Source organism: Citrus sinensis, chromosome 1 (assembly GCF_022201045.2).
Source record: "Citrus sinensis cultivar Valencia sweet orange chromosome 1, DVS_A1.0, whole genome shotgun sequence".
In the NCBI taxonomy this organism is placed as follows: Eukaryota; Viridiplantae; Streptophyta; class Magnoliopsida; order Sapindales; family Rutaceae; genus Citrus; species Citrus sinensis.
The window spans coordinates 5,107,613-5,127,730 of record NC_068556.1 but is presented as its reverse complement, the minus strand read 5'-3'; the positions used below and the strand labels follow the sequence as shown (position 1 = coordinate 5,127,730).

Below are 20,118 nucleotides of genomic sequence, written 5' to 3'. Positions count from 1 at the left end.
TTATTACTATTACTAGTACTACTACTATTACTATTATTGTGAAAACAAAATTAAATATAATATTTATTATAGCTACAACAATAATATGAAGAGTAAGAGCTAGTTTATTAAAAAAAATTATAGTATTACATTCAAAATTACAATAAATATGCCTATATTTTACTTTAAAATGTTTATTTATTTGTGTTATTACTTAAAATATTCAATTTTAAGTAAGGGCATTTTGGTAAAATTATGAAATTACATTCAAATTATAAGATAAAGTAAATACATTTATGAGAATATAGTTCATTTTCATTTTAATTCTTACAACTTAAGTAAATAATTTATTTTGATTGCAGTCCATTCCTAATTTTAATTCTAACTCATTTTGATACTTTCTCATTCTAATTCAATGTATATAATCATTTTCTAATAAGGAATCCTTAAATTGTTAAAGTAAGTGATAAGGTAAAAAACAAGAAAAACATACACAAACTACAAGGCAAAATACATTGTATTAGAATACGTGTTTTTCTTATCATTTTTACTTATCGCTTACTTTAATAACTTAAAGGATCCCTTATTAGAGTATGTGTGTATAATATTTTTGTGATTATAGAGAATACCAGAATAAAGAAATAAATTAAATCCACGTTGATTCTAAAAATACTCACGAATCTAGGTAGTTAAAACTCGTTCATTTACAGAACACAGGGAAATAACAAGAATAGAACTCAAATCAAAAGTTTATTTCAAGAAATAATGGAGGCATGTTTGTAAAAGCTATAAAATATACTTATTTAACTAACTAATATTAATTCTAATTCAACTAGAAAATATATTTTAATAAGATTTATACCTAAATTAGGAATACAACTTAAATAAGTTATGCCTAAATAGGTAACCAAATTAATTTAGAATATAAATTAACTAAAAATCTAAATATTATAAATTTCAATCTAATTATGATTTATTCAATTATTTGCTATCCATCATATTATTATTGTTACTAACAACTACCATTATTCACCCCACAACTGAGTCATCAACAATTAGTCTCAGCAATGAGCCGGTTGGGGTTCATGTTTGGCCAAGCCCTAGTCTAACCCTATGATTAAAATGAAGAGCCCTAGTTGTTAAAAGGTCTGGCTCTTCAAACGAAGGATCGGGCTCAGGCTTTATTCGAGCCCAAAAATAATTTTTTACTTTTTTTGTTTTTTTATAGATTTTTTAGAATTAGATTCATATTCTTCATTCTATATTTATAGTATTATATTATTATTGTTCATTTTTTATGTTGAATTTGGTTGTAAGAAATTTAATAAATTATTGTTTGTTTAGCTAAAACAATACAACATGTAACAATTTAACCAAATTAATAGATTAACCAAGCTAACAATAGCTTGACCAAAGTTGATGGCAATGGCGTTGCACGGCTGTAAAGGTGCATGACAACAATTATTTTGGTGGCCAATTTGGTGTGGGCATGTGGCTCAAGAGTCAAGCCTCTCTGTTTCAATCTTTCTTAAGTTATCTTCTCTTTAGTCTTTATGTTAGATTTGTGAGTGGAGTAAGTTGTGATCACTTGTGGTGTGTGTATTTTAGCTTTTGAGTGTTATTTGGAAAAAAATTAATTTAAGAGTCAATGATTGAGTTAGGTCTTTATGGTAAGGCTCTAACCTTAATCTAAATGTAATCAAGCCCTAATTCCTTGAGTTTTAGCGTAACTCTTGGCCACTTAAATTTTGGCTGAAACCCTAAAAATTAGAGTTGGGTCATTCAAGTCAAGGGTTAAGTTGGGTCTTTTTATCATCCATATCAATGATATATGAAGGTGGAAGAAGCAGCGAAACAGCCAAACAAGCGCTCAGTGAAATTGACAGACAAGCGGTTGCTTAAAGTCTCAAACTTGAAGATAACGACGAAGAGCAATGACAATACCAACACTTAGAAATGAAGATGAAGAGTAGCACTAAGGCCTAGGGTTTTGTGTGGTTGTTAGCACAACAATGTACAATATTGGATTTATTATTGTTATGTTATGTTAAGGTATAAGACTATGAGTTTGCTTATAATGTCATCTTATGTCATGACATGTGGCATTATTTTAATTTAAAAAAAATGTACTCTTATATGTGTGTGTAGAGCCATTATTGGATTCCTATATTTTTAGTGGGGCTTGATTAGGAGAGTGACGTGCCGTGTGATAACCTCTCATTGGACGAGATATGGGTCCTCATGGTGTGTCACTCACCTAATTGCTTCTCATTTTTATTTTTCTATATATATAGTTATTATCTACTATCTAATAAGGAATTCCTTACTTTAATATGATAATAGACAAATTAAAAGATAGAAAAACATAAATTCAATATACCACAAGATAAAATATATTTAATTAGAGTGTGTATTTTTTATTAAAGTAAGGGATATATATATATAATGAAAGTAAGGGGTTTCTTTCATATGTGTGTATGTACTTAACTGAATTCAAAATAACGCTACCATTGAAGTATGTATTTTTCATATATTTAACTTATCCCTTGATTTAATAAAATAAGGGATCTCTTATTAGAAAATTACTTTGTATATATACTTCAATCAAAATCAGGAGGATGCACATCCGAATTCAAACCATTGGAAGAAAGATTTAAAAATATTGATTTAAAATATACTCAAGAGTAGTATTACACATCAAAATTTTATCTCAAAATTACAACCCAAATGATGTTACATTCGTATTAAGTGATTGGTGTGATAATGTAATTTAGTAAAAAAATTATTAATTACTTAATAAATAACGCGTCACATATCATATTATTTAAGATACAATTTTGAGATTTGTATTGTTATTCTTTACACACAATTAAAACAAAAAATTAGCATGCGAAAGTGATAATACAGTAGACAAAGAGGGAAGCTATGAGCGTGGCCATGGTTAAAAAATTTATGATAATTGTTTACAAACCAAGTTTCAACAAATTAAGGTGAAATTTAGTATTTCCAATAAGAAAAAGATAGGATTTATCATTTGATACTTTTTTCATTTAAATTTATAAATTTTAATTATAGGTACAGTATAATTTTACAATTAAAAGAAATTTTTTAATTTATTAAAAAAATAAAAAATATAAATATTAGTAATTTAATCTAAATTATATTAGAGTTTATATTTATATTTTATAATTTATTTGTCGAATCCTTATTGGAAAAAGACTCAAACATATTTAAAAAGTAAAATATTAAAATTTCACGGTTGGCCTTGCGGGTTGCAGCGGTGGATTGTACATATTGGTGCTCCGGGCTCACCAATATAATGCAGATTGTAATATATTTATTTATAAATAGTAACAAAAAAAAATATTTGTTTTTTGGGGAAAAGAAATAAAAATTTCTCAAAAGCTAAACTAAAATAAAATCTGACTTGAACTGAAAGAAACTATAATGTATATATATAACGCGCTGCGGTCACATTACAGCGACTAAAAACAAACCAAACCCGAACGAGACTTGATCCGAAAGACAATTAGATTCGAACAAATCGAACTCGTTCACTCGGAAAGAATGGCCGCTGTAGGAATCGAAACGAAGCAGCCGGAATCGGCGGCGCCAGAGGAGGTGTGTGCGGCGAAAGGAGCATCGAAACAAGGAGAGGGATTGAGGCAATACTACCTCCAACACATTCACGAACTCCAGCTCCAAGTCCGTCAAAAAACCCACAATCTCAATCGCCTCGAAGCCCAGCGTAACGAACTCAATTCTAGAGGTACCTTGTTTATCTCAACCCTAACCCTAATTTCGAGTTTTTTGGATTTTTTTTTATTAACTATACCATGTTCCCTAGGTTTTTGTTTTTCGATTTCTTGTTATACGATTAACGAATTATTTGTGTGATTCTTAATTGTGGAATTAGTTAGTGATTTGTTTGAGTTTTGGAAAATTTTTGACAGTGCGGATGCTTAAAGAAGAATTACAGCTTCTTCAAGAGCCTGGATCCTATGTCGGTGAAGTTGTTAAAGTTATGGGAAAAAATAAGGTTCTTGTTAAGGTAAGTTGATGCTTCACACTTAGCTCGTAGGATATAGTATGTAATATTCAAGACTTCAATGTTTGGTAATTGTGTGCTTACAGTTTATTTTGTTCAATTGTAAGTTATTTTGTCTTACATCATGCTCAAGTAGATCTGTATGTGATTTTGAGGGGAGTCTATGATCGTTTAGCGGAAATTGCAAGGGCATTTGTGTTGATATCATGTGCATGAACTGAAAATCTTAGAACGGATTCTAAACAGAAGGGTTTTTGTTTGAGGCATGATTTCCTTATACAGCCAATAGTTTACTTAGGTCAGACACCAGGTGGTTTTTCCAGGTTAAAGCTTTCCGAAAGGGAAACTTTCTATCAGTGAAAGGAGCAGCATGCTTTGTTTGTCGATTGTGTGGATTTTAGTCTCTCTGTGCGGTTATATATTGTCTGAAACTCATAGTTTAGGGATTTGTAGCTTCCATACTACGTCCGTTGTTCTAAGGTACTTTCATATCTACTTTTCCTTCTTCTAGGTTCATCTGAGGGGAAATATGTTGTTGATATTGATAAAAGTATTGATATAACCAAGATCACTCCGTCAACAAGAGTTGCACTTCGTAATGACAGCTATGTTCTTCATTTGATCCTGCCAAGCAAAGTAGATCCCCTGGTCAACCTTATGAAGGTTGAAAAGGTCCCTGATTCTACATATGACATGATTGGTGGCCTTGATCAGCAAATTAAGGAGATCAAGGAGGTATGTTCATTGTGCATCGTCTTTTTATTATTGGGGTTCTTGGCTATGTTTTACTTTCTTAATTATCAATATTGTTGGTTGTTGATTGGTTGTGTCTTGTAATCTTTGCAGGTCATTGAGCTTCCTATCAAACATCCCGAATTGTTCGAGTCTCTTGGAATAGCTCAACCCAAGGTACGTTTGTTTTCTTAAGTATTCTATCATCTTTTAATTGATGATGTATGTTTTTGACTAAGAGTCTCTCTCTCTCTCTCTCTCTCTCTCTCATGCAACAGGGTGTATTGCTATATGGACCACCTGGTACTGGCAAAACACTGTTGGCTAGAGCTGTGGCTCATCATACTGATTGTACTTTCATCAGGGTTTCTGGTTCTGAATTAGTCCAGAAATACATTGGAGAAGGCTCCAGAATGGTTAGAGAACTTTTTGTTATGGCAAGGTTTGTTTCTCTTCCACCTTATTGTTGAATTGTTAATGGATTATTCTTTTCATTATGTATTTCACACACACACTCTCTCTCTCTTTCTCTCTCTCTCTCTCTCTTTCCCCCTTTCTTTTGGCATTCTCTGCTCTTATGTGACTGTAGATGGTGGGCTTTTGCCATGTATTGTTTGTTCATTTTGTTAATGAACTGTAATCATGTAAAAATGGGTTTATCTCTGGCCTTGGCATTGTATGATTCTATGTTTGTTGTGATCATAGTGTTGTTATCAGTTGGTAGCTATTCTGAATTTTATGCATGATAAAACAAGAGTGAAGCTTCTGTCCATGAAGAGAAAATCACGAAATCATTTTGGTTGTTATGGAATCATTCCACAATCTGTTTTCCTGTAATGTGGGCCCGTGGATAAGTAACATTGCATGTAGCTGATGTGCTTACGCTTTTGCTTTTAATTTCTTGTCTTATTGTTGAATCTTTGCTTTCATTTGTTTCAACAGGGAACATGCTCCGTCTATCATTTTTATGGATGAAATTGACAGTATCGGATCTGCCCGAATGGAATCTGGCAGCGGAAATGGTGACAGTGAGGTGCAGAGGACTATGCTGGAGCTGCTCAACCAGCTTGATGGATTTGAAGCATCAAACAAAATTAAGGTATGGTTTATGGATTCTTTGCAAATGTGTACATTTATGAGAGAAGCAATAGCACATTCTTTATTAATGGTGTCTAAGTGAGATATTAAATACTTTAATGACACTTTTGAAACAGGTTCTCATGGCGACAAATCGAATTGATATTCTCGATCAAGCTCTTCTCAGGCCAGGACGAATTGACAGAAAGATTGAATTTCCAAATCCTAATGAAGAGGTACTTGTGACATTAGCATGACTGCTTCAGTAATTTTTTTTTTTAGAAAAACAAAACTGCTCTTATATCTTATTCTTCGTTAAGAGCACCTAAACTGTTAGTCACTCTCACAAATATTGGCCACCTAAGAAGTTGATAGACTCTCAAAGTGAGTGCATGTTTGATTCTCGGTATATATCTTGCTTAGATTTCTGTGCATGATACATAATTTAATGTTTGTATTTGTATCTTATTATATATTTATTTGGAGAGAAATACTTGTCATATGCATTATGTTGACCTGAAGGATAAGAAGGTGGTTTAATTATTTCATTTCCAGACACAGTTTTGGAGTTTACAATTTCATGTCTTCATAACTACTTGAATTACATGATTAGTTGCTACTTTTTCTTGCCAAAGACAAAAATATATCTATTTATGCTTGGAGACAGACCATGAGTTCTTATGAGGCACTATTTCTTAATTATGGTGCTTTATAAGAAATAAAGAATATGCATTATCCTAAATTGATGGTGGTTATGATTTTACATTTTATCATCATTGTTATTATCATAAGTGTCCTTAACTGGCATTGCTCACTTTCTATGACCTAATATGCTGATGTCGTGCGTAACGATTTAATGCAGTCTCGTCTTGATATCCTAAAAATTCATTCAAGAAGAATGAATTTAATGCGTGGCATTGATTTGAAGAAGATTGCCGAGAAGATGAATGGTGCATCTGGTGCGGAGCTTAAGGTATGATTCATTACCTTATAAATGTCTTCTCTCTTCTCCCTGATTGTGTTGTCTGGTTGCAAAGGGGAAGATTTGTATTTGTTTTGAAGTGACCTTAAGTTGTTATTGTTTGAAATGTATTAGGAATTTTCTAGGTAAACTTTTGATTTGAGCCAAAACTGCTGTCTTCTCTAGGCTCTTATAAATCCCTTAGTCTTAAGAATAATCATTGAAAGTGTAAAAAACATGATGTTGATACGTCAAAGGGTTTCTCTTGGTTCATTGCTGTTGGGTTTCACAAACTTGAGTCAAAACTTCATGAACTAGTTCATTTCTTGAACATAGCATTTTTCAAAACAATATAAACTGTCTGCCTGCTGACAAATGAGAATTTGGTATAATCCACAATTAAGAAGGTTCTTCAATCTCACCTTTGATTGTGAGCACCACTTATAGAGGACTGACTTGACAGTTGAGTAAAGAGATTCCAACCGTGCTGGCATGCAAGCACTTCTACATAACTTAAACCATAATTATTGTTGGATCTAGTCATTCTGAGTTTTTATTTCATTGTAAATCAAGAAGGGGACAAATGCGCAAGTGTGAGCGAGTGTATGTAACCAACCAAAACGATATATTTTGATATGTTGTTTCTCCTAATTTAACTTTTTTTTTTCTTTTCTTTGTTTTGTCAGGCTGTGTGCACAGAAGCCGGTATGTTTGCTCTAAGAGAGAGAAGGATCCATGTAACACAGGAAGATTTTGAGATGGCAGTGGCCAAGGTCATGAAGAAAGAAACAGAGAAGAACATGTCCTTGCGGAAGTTGTGGAAGTAATCATTTCCATGTGCTGTGCTGTGTATTTGCTTATTTTCTGAGCAAGATTCAAGTAGTCCTTAACGGCACTCACTCGTGTTCTGGGGACATTTGCACGATAGGCCCTTTTAGCCTGACTGTTGTCTTTTCTTGCGCTCTAGCCTCTTATGATAAACAAATTTGCAATCTATTTTATCTAAATTTAAATTCGCATGCAATTCTGGAAACCTCAGTACCTCACTAATAATGGAAAAGCCCGTCTGTGTCTTGTAAGCAGCGGTACTATCATCGGTTTCCTAAGATTGTGTCCTTCAAAGAAAGAAAGGCTAAGCCTGCTACGCGGTTGGGTAGAATTGTACTGATGATTATAAGTAGAATCAATCTAGAATATTATTGCCTTGCAACAAACGCTGATCCATAATTTCATATTTTGGATGTTTGTCAACAATGAAACTTCTGCATCGTGGCTCACGTCACAGCTCGCATGTGTCAATGCGTCTGTCCGCTCCTTGCGTATGATAAAGTTTAGGTGATGTTGTTAGTTGAAGATGCGAATAAGTTACTTGAAGATGCGAATAAGTACGCCTCTTGCAACCATCATCTTCAATTCAATGGATCCATCTATCTTACATGACATGTATCTAAGCACTGTTTATGTGAGGGTGATGTATCTTACAATTTGTGAGGGTGATGTATCTTACAATTTGAAATTCTGTTGAAAGGGAAAGCAATTGCGTTAATCTCTCTATTTTAAATTTTAAAATCATTTGCATGTGATTAGAAGAAAATGTTGCAAATCTAGATGATACCCACATGGCTTTTTCCACATTTATGAGCTATTGTTGTGCTTTTAAAATTTCATGCAATTTTTCTTACAATTGTCTAGACATTCATTCTTTATAATTTGACTTTTATATGGGTCTACAAAATACACACACACGTGTATGTATGTGTATATATATATATATAGGGTAAAAACTTATTTAGTCTCTATATTTTAAGATTAGTGTCAATTTAATCCCTATATTTTAAAAATGTCTCAAAACATCCATGCTGTTAAAGTATGATACCCCTACTATTATTTTTTTTTATTTTGGTTTATTTTACAATATTACCCTTTTATAATAGTTTTTTTGGACATTAATAAAAAGAAAATAATTAAATTATCAATTTAACCCTAAAAATAACAATAAAATTATATTATTTTTTTGTAAGCACCATTTGCACACTTGGTAGTTTGCATACAAATTTTAACAATTAAAAATTAATATAATTTTTTTTATTTCATTTTTTAGGGTTAAGTTGGTAATTTAATTATTTTCTTTTTATTAATGTCCAAACAAAAAAACTATTATAAAAGGGTAATATTGTAAAAATAAGACAAAAGAAATAAAAAAATACGGTAGGGGTATTAATAATTTAACGACAGGGATGTTTCAATGTATTTTTAAAAATACAAGGATTAAATAATCACTAATATTAAAATATAAGAACTAAATGAACTTTTGCCCTATATAGATGTGTGTGTGTGTGTGTGAAGACATGTGTAATTTCACATGGATGGGTGCTCTTGTTTATGTTTTATAGAGACATATTATTAAGTTATATGATTTAATAATATATCTGTATTGATTTTTATAGACGACATAATTTAATAACATGTTTATATAAAAAAATTATTGTGTTCGCACCAAGAGAATTACGTAAAATTAACTCTCTACCTACTACCGAATCGTTAGCTATCAAACATCCTCCGGAAATAATAATAATGATTGAGTAAGCCAGTCAACTAGAACGACAAAGAAGAGAAAGAAAGAAAGAAAGAAAGAGACCCCACTAGATGGAGAATGGAGATGGCTTTGAATTTTCAAAAGGAAACTGCTTCTGTATTTTTCAGTCCTTAACAATCAAACAATACAATAGAGTTAGAGTCAAGCTTAAGCTTATCCGTGGCCACTGGGCGAGAGTGATGCGTTCGATTTCGATCTCTTATCCGCAACTCACTATCTACTAACTTGTTGGCCCGTCTGCTTGGAACCATTTTTGCTCCGCAATTTGCTTACCTTAATTTTTGTCCAATACTCTAATCTAATTAAATAGTTTAATTGATGAACATTCTCATTTGTCATATTTGTAACACCTGTACACTTCATAATTGAATCTGATTAATAATTTAACATCGTTTTAACATCATCCCTATATTATATCCGCGTTCTGAGTTGGCATTGACTTACGAAAATCATGTATTTCTCTAGCCGTCTACTTTTCTAATAAAATTTAAATTAAATTAAACGTATTCAAAGTATTTAACATATTAAAAACCTTTTACGTTATGTGTTTGACTTGGAACATTATTATGAGAGCATCCCCTACACATCCCAATAACCATCTATCGTCATATAATGCAATAACTTTCCTGCAATTGCAAGAAAAAAGAAAGAAAAAGGATGCTCAGCAGGATACGGCAAGCCCTCCAATGGCTATCCTTCCTCCTCTTTATATCACAGCTGATTTGTAACACCTCTTTCGCCGACGTCGGCACTGCTGCCCGCTATGGGCCCCCATTTTTGCGTAAGTCAATGAAAACCATCAATAACTGATCACCTTGTTTAATTAATTTCTTTGCTGAATTTGGAACATATCTATGCATAAATTTTATCGGGATCCAATGTTCATGTACAGCGACAACGTGTTATGGAAATGACCCGACTCAGTTCCTTCGAGCAATTTATCGCGGCGGCTGGAGATGGGATATGGGATAATGGGGCCATCTGCGGGAGGCAGTACCTGGTGAGATGCATAAGCGCCTCGGAGCCCGGAACCTGTGAACCTGAGCAGACTATTCAAATCAGGATCGTTGATTACGCTCTTCAATTGGAATCTACACCGTCTGTTTCCGGCACGACCATTGTTTTGTCCGAAACTGCCTTCAGGACTATTGCCAATTCAACTGCCACTCTGATCAACGTAGAATTTCAACAGTAAATTCTCTCCATTCGTAACCCTTGTTATACTTTTCATTATAGTGTATATATATTTAAAAAATAATTTCATTGAATGTACTGAAACTAATGTCGTTTTACTTCTATATATGCAGGGTATGATTATGGGATTTTGGATGCAGTGCTGATTTGATATTGTATTGATCCTTTTTTTACAAGGATGCAAATTTGTGATTATAAAGTCACCACTTTATTTATTTATTTATTTATGGGAATGAGTACATTAGTTCCGATTAGAAATGTTTCTATTCAATCTGATGAGTTTTTTGGTGCAGTTCATATATATGATTTTCTCCTCACTAATGTTCTTTATTTAATATATATATGTAGCTGCAAGCAAATGACTTCATCAGCTATGACATCAGAGTTGTACTATTGTTAATTTTGTGTTATTTTATTGTTCCCGAAAATTTGAGGGTTAATGATAAATTTTGCCCATTAATTCGTCGCTGTTAATCCTCCTCTTCCATATATATATATATATATATATATATAATCTGTCGTTTACTTTCTCTTATTCCATAGCCTTTGAATACTCCAAATTTATGGGAATCTCTTCACTATCCTATGACTTTCGTGATGCTTCTTGGCTTCGGAAACTTCTTCAACTTGTCCAATTTGATTCATATACGGGCGAGTAATTTTCTTGGTAGCTATCTAGGTAGAATGGAACTAATCGTCTCATTTTATTTTTATTTTTCAATATCTTATTGGAATGAAATTTTCGTATTTCTTTTCTATTTTAGTGGGATTCTCTATTCTTATTAGGGTGTTTGCATATAGGATTTTGCGGGTTGAAAACCAATCCATATCCAATCTACAATTTTGCAAATTATAAATTTTTAATCCAATTCAATCCATGGATCAATGAAATTCAATTGATATGTCTGTGAATCAGATCTAGATTTGACCCGATCCATATCCAATCCACTATTTTACAGATTGGTTTGCAGGTTAAAAATTTTTAATCATGTCCTATCTACAAACTAACTAAATAAAAAATTAATGTAAAAATGATTTTACTACCGATCAAATTCAAAGTTAAATAAGATTTAAATAAATAAATTATTTTAATAAAGTTAAAAATACATTCAAAGTGTCAAAATATAACACACTAAAAAGAAAAAAATCTCATTTGTTTAGATCAATACATGAAAATTAATTAATTATGAAGTTGTATTTTTTATTTAATTATTTTTATTTTATATTATTATCGGATAATGGTGTTAATGTAATTATATTTTAACTTATTTATTTATTAGTAAGTATAATGCCATATTTACAAGTTTAATTTTTTATTAAATAAATATTTTTTTTTATTTTTTTGCGGATTTACGGATTTATAGAAGTAAATTCATATCTAATCCACCGATTGCGGATTTTTAAATTTTCAAACCAATCCAATCCACCAATCCACAAATTGGATTTTTACAAATCAGATGGATTGAGCAAAACGTATTGAATTCTGAACACCACTAATTCTTATTTGAGTTTAGTTAGGATAGTATAGATTTGTTCTACATATTATAAATCGAGTGTTTAATAAGTGTTTACGGAACATGTTTAATTATTATTATTTTCAATAAGATTCTTATTTTTCATGGGAAATCTTTGAAACCTTGTGTTTCATGCTCTTAGCTGCCATAGAAATTATTATATTAGACGCAAAAGTTTAAGTTAATAGATAAGGACTTATCAACATTGTTTGTATTAAAACAAATCTTAATAGTTAGGGATCAAAATTCTTGAAATTCATCGTGTTGGGCTTGCTTTCTCCTAAGGGAGGCTGTCAATTTTCCCCTTATTAAAGTCAGTATATACCACTCAATCCCTACTATTTTTATAATATCTAAAAAATCTTTTACCACAAAAAATTAAAGGAAAAGAGGGGAAAATTGGTCATTTGTTTGATAATTAATTTTGGGAATATAAAATATATATTTATTATAAGAAAATATATAAAAATAACAAAAAATACAAGAAAAATTTTATTATTAATATTTTAATTCACACCAAAAATATAATTCTTTATTTTTTAGTGCTTAAAATTTTTTTTGTATGATTTTATTTAATTTATAATAAATATAAATAAAAATATATTTAAAAATAAGGATAATATAATACAATTATGCTGACAAGGGGGTTATTAGTTATTGTGAAATAGTAAGAGGATAAGCGATATATATTGGAAAAATTATAGTCTCTATTCTCCTAATGACCTGATGTCTCATTCAAAACAAAGATAGTAGCTAATTAACAAAGAAGATAACCTGAACGGAAATTTGAATACAAAAAAAAAATATATCATGATAATAGTCAAATTAAATTAATTAATATCAATATAGTTATAGCTCAAAAATCACCCCAAAAGTCTAGAATACATGAAAATTCAAAGAAAATGGTATGGTACTGCCACTAATTCGTCTTCCAATACCAATAGCATCCAAAGCCATTGTAAAACCTCACATTCAGGCCAGGCTCCTTATTCCTCAGAATACATGTATGCTGAAAGGATTCCTCATTCCAAATAGAGAAAATTTATACATACGTCACTGGGATATACCTACTTCATCATCATGGTGACGCCAAAAACGTCGTCGATTTGCCCTAGCTTTTTCACTGTGCTAATGTGAACCCTTGAAAAATGAAAAGGCTGTGAGATTCTGTGTCCCTTACAAAAGAAAATAAAATGCATGCATGGACCATATAGGTTAGGAGACTGAAAGGACTCGAAATTATACAAGCGCTTCAATTTTTGAAAATGAATATCAATAGTGAGACCAGTAATTGAATTCCCAAAAAAAAAAGAAAGAAAAAACCCAGCAATTAAGCACGTATTTAACACGTTTTAATAAAATTGCACCGGGATTTTGTCGGACAATTATTCAATAAACAAGTCAACTTTAAAGAGTCATGTTTACACTCGCACAGAAATTAACAGTTGAGAATTCCTCCTACTCAGTAATATGCTTTAAATTTGAGTCAATACAAAATCGATAATTCAATGGAAGCAATCACTTTCAAGCGTGTGAACGGGGAGAAAAATTATTTTATACCTCCGTGGAGACAGCTGGACCAAAGATTAAGGGAGTCAAACGTATGACTATGCAATTGACAGACTGCTTCTGGTAAGTTGGTGTCACGTGCTATTTTGGGCAAGGCATAAATTACAACTATAACTTAGTCAACACCCTCATTATCATTAGTTTTTTTTTTTTTTTAATTTTTATTATTGAGAACTGTATTTTATTACATTTTTTAAGTATTATGAACTAATTGTATTTCCGAACATCAAGTCACAAATGGAACAACATAATTAACTTGAAAGTCTTCTGGACTATAACATAATTAAGGACCAGAACAATAAGAAGCAAATTTAAGACCACAGCAAATCAAGAAACAACAGAAGACTGATTAACGTTAAAGCGTGCGAATTAAAAGTACTTGTCCTTAAAATTAAATTCAGGTACAAGAAAGACAAATAAAGCGGTTTGATCTTCAGTATACAACGACGACTATTGAAAAAATGCACTCTAAACACGATAGTTTTGAATAGCAAAAAGAAGTTGAACAGTGAAGAAAACTAAGAAAACCGAGAGCTTTAGTTTTCTAGATATCAATTTTGTGATTAAATCAATTCTAATTTGAATATGATTGATTCTCAATACAACTCTGATTAAAGATAAATAAAGCGCAGAAAGCTCTAACACTCTATTTTCAGAATAGGTTGCTCTTGAGGGCTTGGTTTCATGTGTATGAGCGTTTTCTTAATGGGATTGTTACTGCTTTATATTTGGTTATTAGTTTATTACATATAAACTAATTTATGCTCTCTTTTAATTTTTTAGCAGCATGAGATATTTCGTACTTTGAAACAGCAACTCACATATTTTGAACAACTAAAATAGTTAACCTAATCAATCCCTACAGCCATTACCAAACCATCATGATTTGGAGTCGCAGCAAAGTGGCTCAGCATTCTATTTGAACCAGCCCTCCATCGCCATTTCCCAACGAACAGCAGAAACATCATTAACGCTTCAAATGGCAAATATCTGGCTCTAAAGTCACGCAAACAAAATGAATCCAGAACGCTTCGAGGCCGTGCAAGCTCGCTGTGGGGAAGACTCAACAACCCCACTATATAAGTGTTTATTACGTGCTTCCCATGTTCTCCCGCCACATCATCATAACCACCACCCTCATAATATCACTAGCCGATCGACAACTTAGTCAAATTAAGCAGACTCAACAAAGGTCCAAAAATCACAAAATGAACGATGTAACATATCGATCCCCATTGAAAGGACGTAAGCTCCCAAACATTTTGTGCATGTTCGGAAAGAAACCAGAGCATGCAAAATTCGTCTCATACAGTACTGCGTTTTTTTTTTTATTAATTATTATTTGAGTGCGGAATTACTTTTATGTTCAAAAGCAAATTTTTTTAGTATGATTATTTTATTTAATATCATGGAAACATTTAGGGTGACCTTGTAGTATGGCTCTTTTTTCATTTATTGTTTGCCGTATGTTTATGAACTATTATGTTTATGTGACAAAAAGTGAATGGATAAAAAAGAAAAAAAAATACTACTGGACAGTAATTCGTTAAGAAGCTGCGAATATGAGGGTGATGGGGTAATTTGAATTATCATGGGCTAACTGGTGGAAAATGATTTCCCCAAGCGAAAGTGACAATCTCTGTTGTTTTGATTGCGCACAAAAGTTTGAAGTTATTAGATCCTAACTTAAAAAGTAAGATGTAAAATGTGGTTGTTGATGTTTATGAACTATGGGTGAGTGGAGAAAAAGATCGAAGAGGAAGACACAATGAAAATAGATGAGGGGATACAAAAGTAAATTAAACAGTTAAATGGAAAATATTCAATTATTCCATTTTCAATAGATTAGTTATTTACATTTACATTTATATCCTTAATTAAATTAGTGAACAGACAAACTAAACGAAAATTCCAACAATTAGGTGTTGGTTGATGACTTTTCAAACATTTGGAGGTAATGCGATCGATAAATATCATTACAAGTGGACGCCAATAAAATTAACCTAAAATTTTAATACCTGAATGAATACTTAAAATCATCGCTCTTAAAGGAACAAGTGGTTGCTTAATTATATATATATATATATATATATATATATATATATATATATATATATATATATATATATATATATATATATATATATATATATATATAATTATCATTTACTAAAATCATAAATTTAAACAGAATAAATATTATGAAAAACTAAAATTATATATCATCTTTTAAAAGGTAATTAACAATAATAAAACCGTTAAAACTATTTTTTTTAAGTTTCCGTTAAGAACTAGAATTTTTATAAATTCTTTTTTTTTTTTTATCTTGCATTTTTTAGGGACCAAAAATTCAAAAATAAGAGGATGATTGGCTGTCAGCCTGTCACCATCATCCTTCATTGAGATTTAAACTAGCGCCACACTCTTCGTACAACGTCGGACCAACCAAAATACGACATAGTACCAACTTACGCTAGCTTAGGCCAATCCGCTATTTGGGCCCAAATGTATTCAGCTCCAAATCCATATGTGCGCCAGCTAAATAAGACTTCTAAACAGCCCCCAGCAGCCCACTCTATAGCCGAGAGCGATTATCTATCTCTCTCAAATTATTTCATGTACGCCTTCTAAAAAGTGCAGTAACTTTTTCTCTGCAAATCAATCTGTAATTTCCAGGTATATTTAATTTTATATTATTCCAACAACAATATCCACTTGATTGTCGTAATTTCGATTAATTTTTTTTAAAAAAAGCATTTTATTATCATCGCTGTTGACTTGACTTGTTCTGATCATCATCCGTGTGGTGTGCTGATAATTGAATTAAAATTGTTAGGATTTTTGGAAAAAGGCTATTTGCTAGACGATCCATGAAAGGGGATTTACAGCTGGAGCAGTTTTCTGAACGGAACCCTAGCGATGCCGATCCTTTGCTTGGGAGCCAGGAGGTCTCCGACGCGCCTGTTGTAAGTTCGCCTTCGAGCTCCAGCTCCAGTGAAATTAAGGATGAAGATATCGAGAATGGTTCTCTTCCTTGCTGTCGCATTTGCCTCGAAAACGATGGTGAACCAGGTGACTATATCTTTTTTTGTATAATTACATTAATTTCTTTTGAAATTTGATTCAATTGTACGTTGTTCTGTTATTTGAATTTCTTTTTTTTTTGGTTGCTTTGACGATTGAGAAATTGTTTAATTGTGCAGTAGAATTTGATGAATTATGATTCTGTGTAACAATTTCCGGTGATCAATATTTCTGCTTACCTTGAATTTTTTTTTTGGGGGGGATTATATGGTTGCATAGAAAGCTTTTTGGGGAATTGATTATTGATGAAGGAAAGAAAGCAATGTAAAGGACTTTGCATCTTATGTTCAATGTGTGATCTTTGGAACTGATAAACTAAGCACAGATAGAAATTAGGGAATGTGCCTTTGTCCCTCAACTTCTGAGCAAAGTTTGAATAGATTTTTCTTCTAAAGTGTATCCGTGGTCTAATTGTTGTCATTCAATGTCGTAGATGATGAATTGATATCTCCATGCATGTGCAAAGGCACTCAACAGTTTGTTCATCGTGCATGTCTTGATCATTGGCGCTCCGTTAAGGTTAAGTGTTATTCTTCTTTATGGTTTTTAATGATCCAATTTTGAAATATAAAATTGGAACACTTCTTTTTTCAATTTCTTTTGATGATGATCTGATAGTTCACATTCGCCCTTCCACGCATTTCTGCTTTTTCTCCTTTCAGGAAGGATTTGCAATTTTCGCATTGCACAACCTGCAAAGCCCAATTTCATCTTCGAGTTGAACTTTTTGAGGATAACTCTTGGCGCAAAATAAAATTCAGACTTTTTGTGGCAAGGGATGTTTTCTTTGTATTTTTGGCTGTACAAACTGTGAGTAATCTTACTTTCTTCTGCATTTTTCAATGTGCATAGGTTGTGCTATTTGTTTTCTTATTTGAGTACTAACAGAAGTTAGTGTACTTTCTGCCACTGGGAAAATATTAATTAAAGAAAGAGAAGTAGCTAGTTTTTGAGTTTTCTCCAAATTTGTAAATCCCGTTTAGCAATTTTGTTGGATTATTTCTTTTAATTAATTTCAGCACAACATTTTTGTCATTTTGGTCATTTTCTTATTCTACAGGTGACTGCACTATTTTCTTATTGAATCTGGATTGTATTGGTAGTGTGGGTTTCTGTGTTGGTGAATGAAAGAATTTCTGTAATTGACGTTTGAACTGAAAGCAAGGAAGAAAGGCCGATGGCAGATCCATAGAAGTGTCTGTCTGATAATGATTTTTCTTGATTTGAGATCTATTTTTGACATGTGCATCACACTTTAAGGCTTGCGTGGATCCAGTTGGTGATTCAGATATCATGAGTTATGATGTATAAACAATTAGTATCAATGTGGTGTGCTGTTAAATTGTTAATTGGTGCTATTGAATGAAAGACGTTGAAAGGGGAAGATTTTGATTGAATACTAAGAACCAACATTAATGTTTATGTTTTAGTTGGAGGTTTGACATTTGCTGAGCTGAATGTTTGACTTGACAAACTCATGATCCTGTTGGATTTTGGAATAGTAAACAATTAACTTTTCATAAATTTTAAAAGTTTTAAGAGTTGTCTGTACCACTCTTCTTCAAACATGGATGGTTTCATAGATCTGTACTTCTACTTCTCTGCTAACGGTATTAGTTGAATTTAGATGCTTGATATTCATGATAGTTTGAATTGAGTGCTTCATTGTCTTGTACAGTTAACCACGATACCTTGCCCTTTTTCTTTTTAATTGTCGGGTCAATGTTTATCCTGGCCTATATTTGTCAGTTTTTTCTTGTTCATGTTTGCTTATATCTTGGATTGACGTCCTATCTAGATTTACCTAGCCCATACTAGGTTCTGCAATGTGTTTATAGCTGTAGAGTAGCCTGTTCTCAGAACCTGGAACTGAGTTTTTGCTCTGCTGCTATTGTCTAATTCCAGATAATTGCTGCAATGGGTGGCTTTGCATACCTCATGGATAAAGATGGGGCCTTCCGTAATTCATTCAGTGATGGTTGGGATCGTATTCTGTCAAAGCATCCTATACCATTTTATTATTGTATAGGTAAACTCCCTTAAGCCTTAAGTACACCAGTCATTTTTATATGTATGTCAATCCTAAAATATATATCGCTGTAGTTTATATAGTTTTGTGGAAGAATATTGCATTTTCAGTTGTTTGTCAATATTTGTGGTTCACAATCTAATAGTAATGGCTATAACTGCTCTAGGCCATCTCAAGGTTTTTCAGAACGGTTGCATTTTAAAATTTAATGTATCTGGTTGTACAAAAATTATGTTTTCCTACAGAGAGAAACAAAGGTTATGCATGCTTTTATCCCTTTCACATTCCTCAACCGAGTTGCATGCAGTTTGTTGGTCTCCTGATTTACAATTCTCTCTCTATGTTCTATGCGTCTGTGCACATTTAAAGCATGCTCCCTGAGATTGGTTGTGTGAACATTTCCAGGGGTTATGGCCTTCTTTGTGCTGCTTGGATTTTTTGGGCTCATACTACATTGCTCATCCTTCAATACTAACGACCCACGGATGGCTGGCTGCCAGAACTGCTGCTATGGGTGGGGAGTCTTGGATTGTTTCCCTGCATCTATGGAAGCATGCTTTGCCCTGGTTATCGTTTTTGTTGTCATTTTTGCCATTCTTGGTATAGCTTATGGTTTCCTTGCTGCTACCATGGCTATTCAAAAGATCTGGCAGAAACACTACCATATTCTTACCAAGAAGGAGCTCACAAAGGTAAAATCGGGTTCCTTTTGTCCTCTAGGAATTTGTGTTATGCCTTCTATATAGATATTGGTTTTGTCAATTTGCTGGCTTTGGATCTTTAATTGCTTCACTTCCAAAATTCAGAAATACTTGCTGTTCATTTTTTTAATTTTTTTTTGGCAGGAGTATGTTGTGGAGGATCTTCATGGCAGTTACACGCCACCAAAATTAGATTCAGAACATGAAGAACGTCTGAAAATGCTTAAGCTTTTGTAGTTGATGGATCGGAGGTTAAGCAAGTGATATGATGTCTTTGGAATAATTTAAATTCTTCGGGATCTGAAAACTACAATGTATATTTGCTCGGCTAATTTGTTTATTTAGAACGTGGAAAAAAAAGAAAAGCTCTCATTCTTTTCTGGTCTTGCAAAGGTTGACTGACATGAGGGTAATGAGGGTAGAAATAATACTCTCGGGAGTGCCCGGAAGTGATGACAAATTTACTCTCGTTGGAATTAACAGTCCAGCCCCCGTGACTTGTGCTGATGTTGCTAAGGTGGGCAATCCGTCAAACAAATAGTTGCTGACCCTGTTGACCCGGTCGAGTTGCTGAGCCTGAGCCTGAACGGTGACCATAACAAAATGTCAAAATCAAATAGGCAAAGGTACTAGA

At 32.6% G+C, this 20,118-nt stretch overlaps 3 protein-coding genes across 3 annotated transcripts; all 3 read left to right on the top strand.

The window, feature by feature from the left end:
- The first annotated feature begins 3,422 nt into the window (after positions 1 to 3,422).
- On the top strand, positions 3,423 to 7,821 carry LOC102610684 (26S proteasome regulatory subunit 8 homolog A). Its single transcript, XM_052439067.1, has 9 exons — positions 3,423 to 3,748; positions 3,933 to 4,034; positions 4,539 to 4,762; positions 4,874 to 4,936; positions 5,038 to 5,201; positions 5,702 to 5,858; positions 5,974 to 6,072; positions 6,699 to 6,809; positions 7,484 to 7,821. Exons 1-9 carry the CDS (start codon positions 3,547 to 3,549, stop codon positions 7,622 to 7,624), a joined length of 1,263 nt encoding a protein of 420 aa, XP_052295027.1. The 5' UTR covers positions 3,423 to 3,546; the 3' UTR covers positions 7,625 to 7,821.
- Positions 7,822 to 9,941: 2,120 nt separating this feature from the next.
- On the top strand, positions 9,942 to 11,061 carry LOC102610989 (putative EG45-like domain containing protein 1). The gene is made up of 3 exons (XM_006475715.4): positions 9,942 to 10,174; positions 10,286 to 10,584; positions 10,701 to 11,061. Exons 1-3 carry the CDS (start codon positions 10,157 to 10,159, stop codon positions 10,705 to 10,707), a joined length of 324 nt encoding a protein of 107 aa, XP_006475778.2. The 5' UTR covers positions 9,942 to 10,156; the 3' UTR covers positions 10,708 to 11,061.
- Positions 11,062 to 16,189: 5,128 nt separating this feature from the next.
- Positions 16,190 to 19,860, top strand: LOC102611287 (hypothetical protein). The gene is given in 8 exon segments (XM_006475716.4): positions 16,190 to 16,346; positions 16,507 to 16,742; positions 17,188 to 17,273; positions 17,417 to 17,428; positions 17,430 to 17,564; positions 18,660 to 18,783; positions 19,189 to 19,475; positions 19,629 to 19,860. Coding segments are annotated over 7 exon segments (939 nt in total). The 5' UTR covers positions 16,190 to 16,346; positions 16,507 to 16,540; the 3' UTR covers positions 19,722 to 19,860.
- Positions 19,861 to 20,118: the final 258 nt, after the last annotated feature.

Excerpts from the sequence above, each read along its gene's own strand:
- LOC102610684 (XM_052439067.1), top strand. The coding sequence starts at position 3,547 with ATGGCCGCTGTAGGAATCGAAACGAAGCAGCCGGAATCGGCGGCGCCA. Across the intron at positions 3,749-3,932 it reads TAACGAACTCAATTCTAGAG|TGCGGATGCTTAAAGAAGAA; the intron begins GTACCTTGTTTA and ends AATTTTTGACAG. Across the intron at positions 5,859-5,973 it reads AAGCATCAAACAAAATTAAG|GTTCTCATGGCGACAAATCG; the intron begins GTATGGTTTATG and ends CTTTTGAAACAG.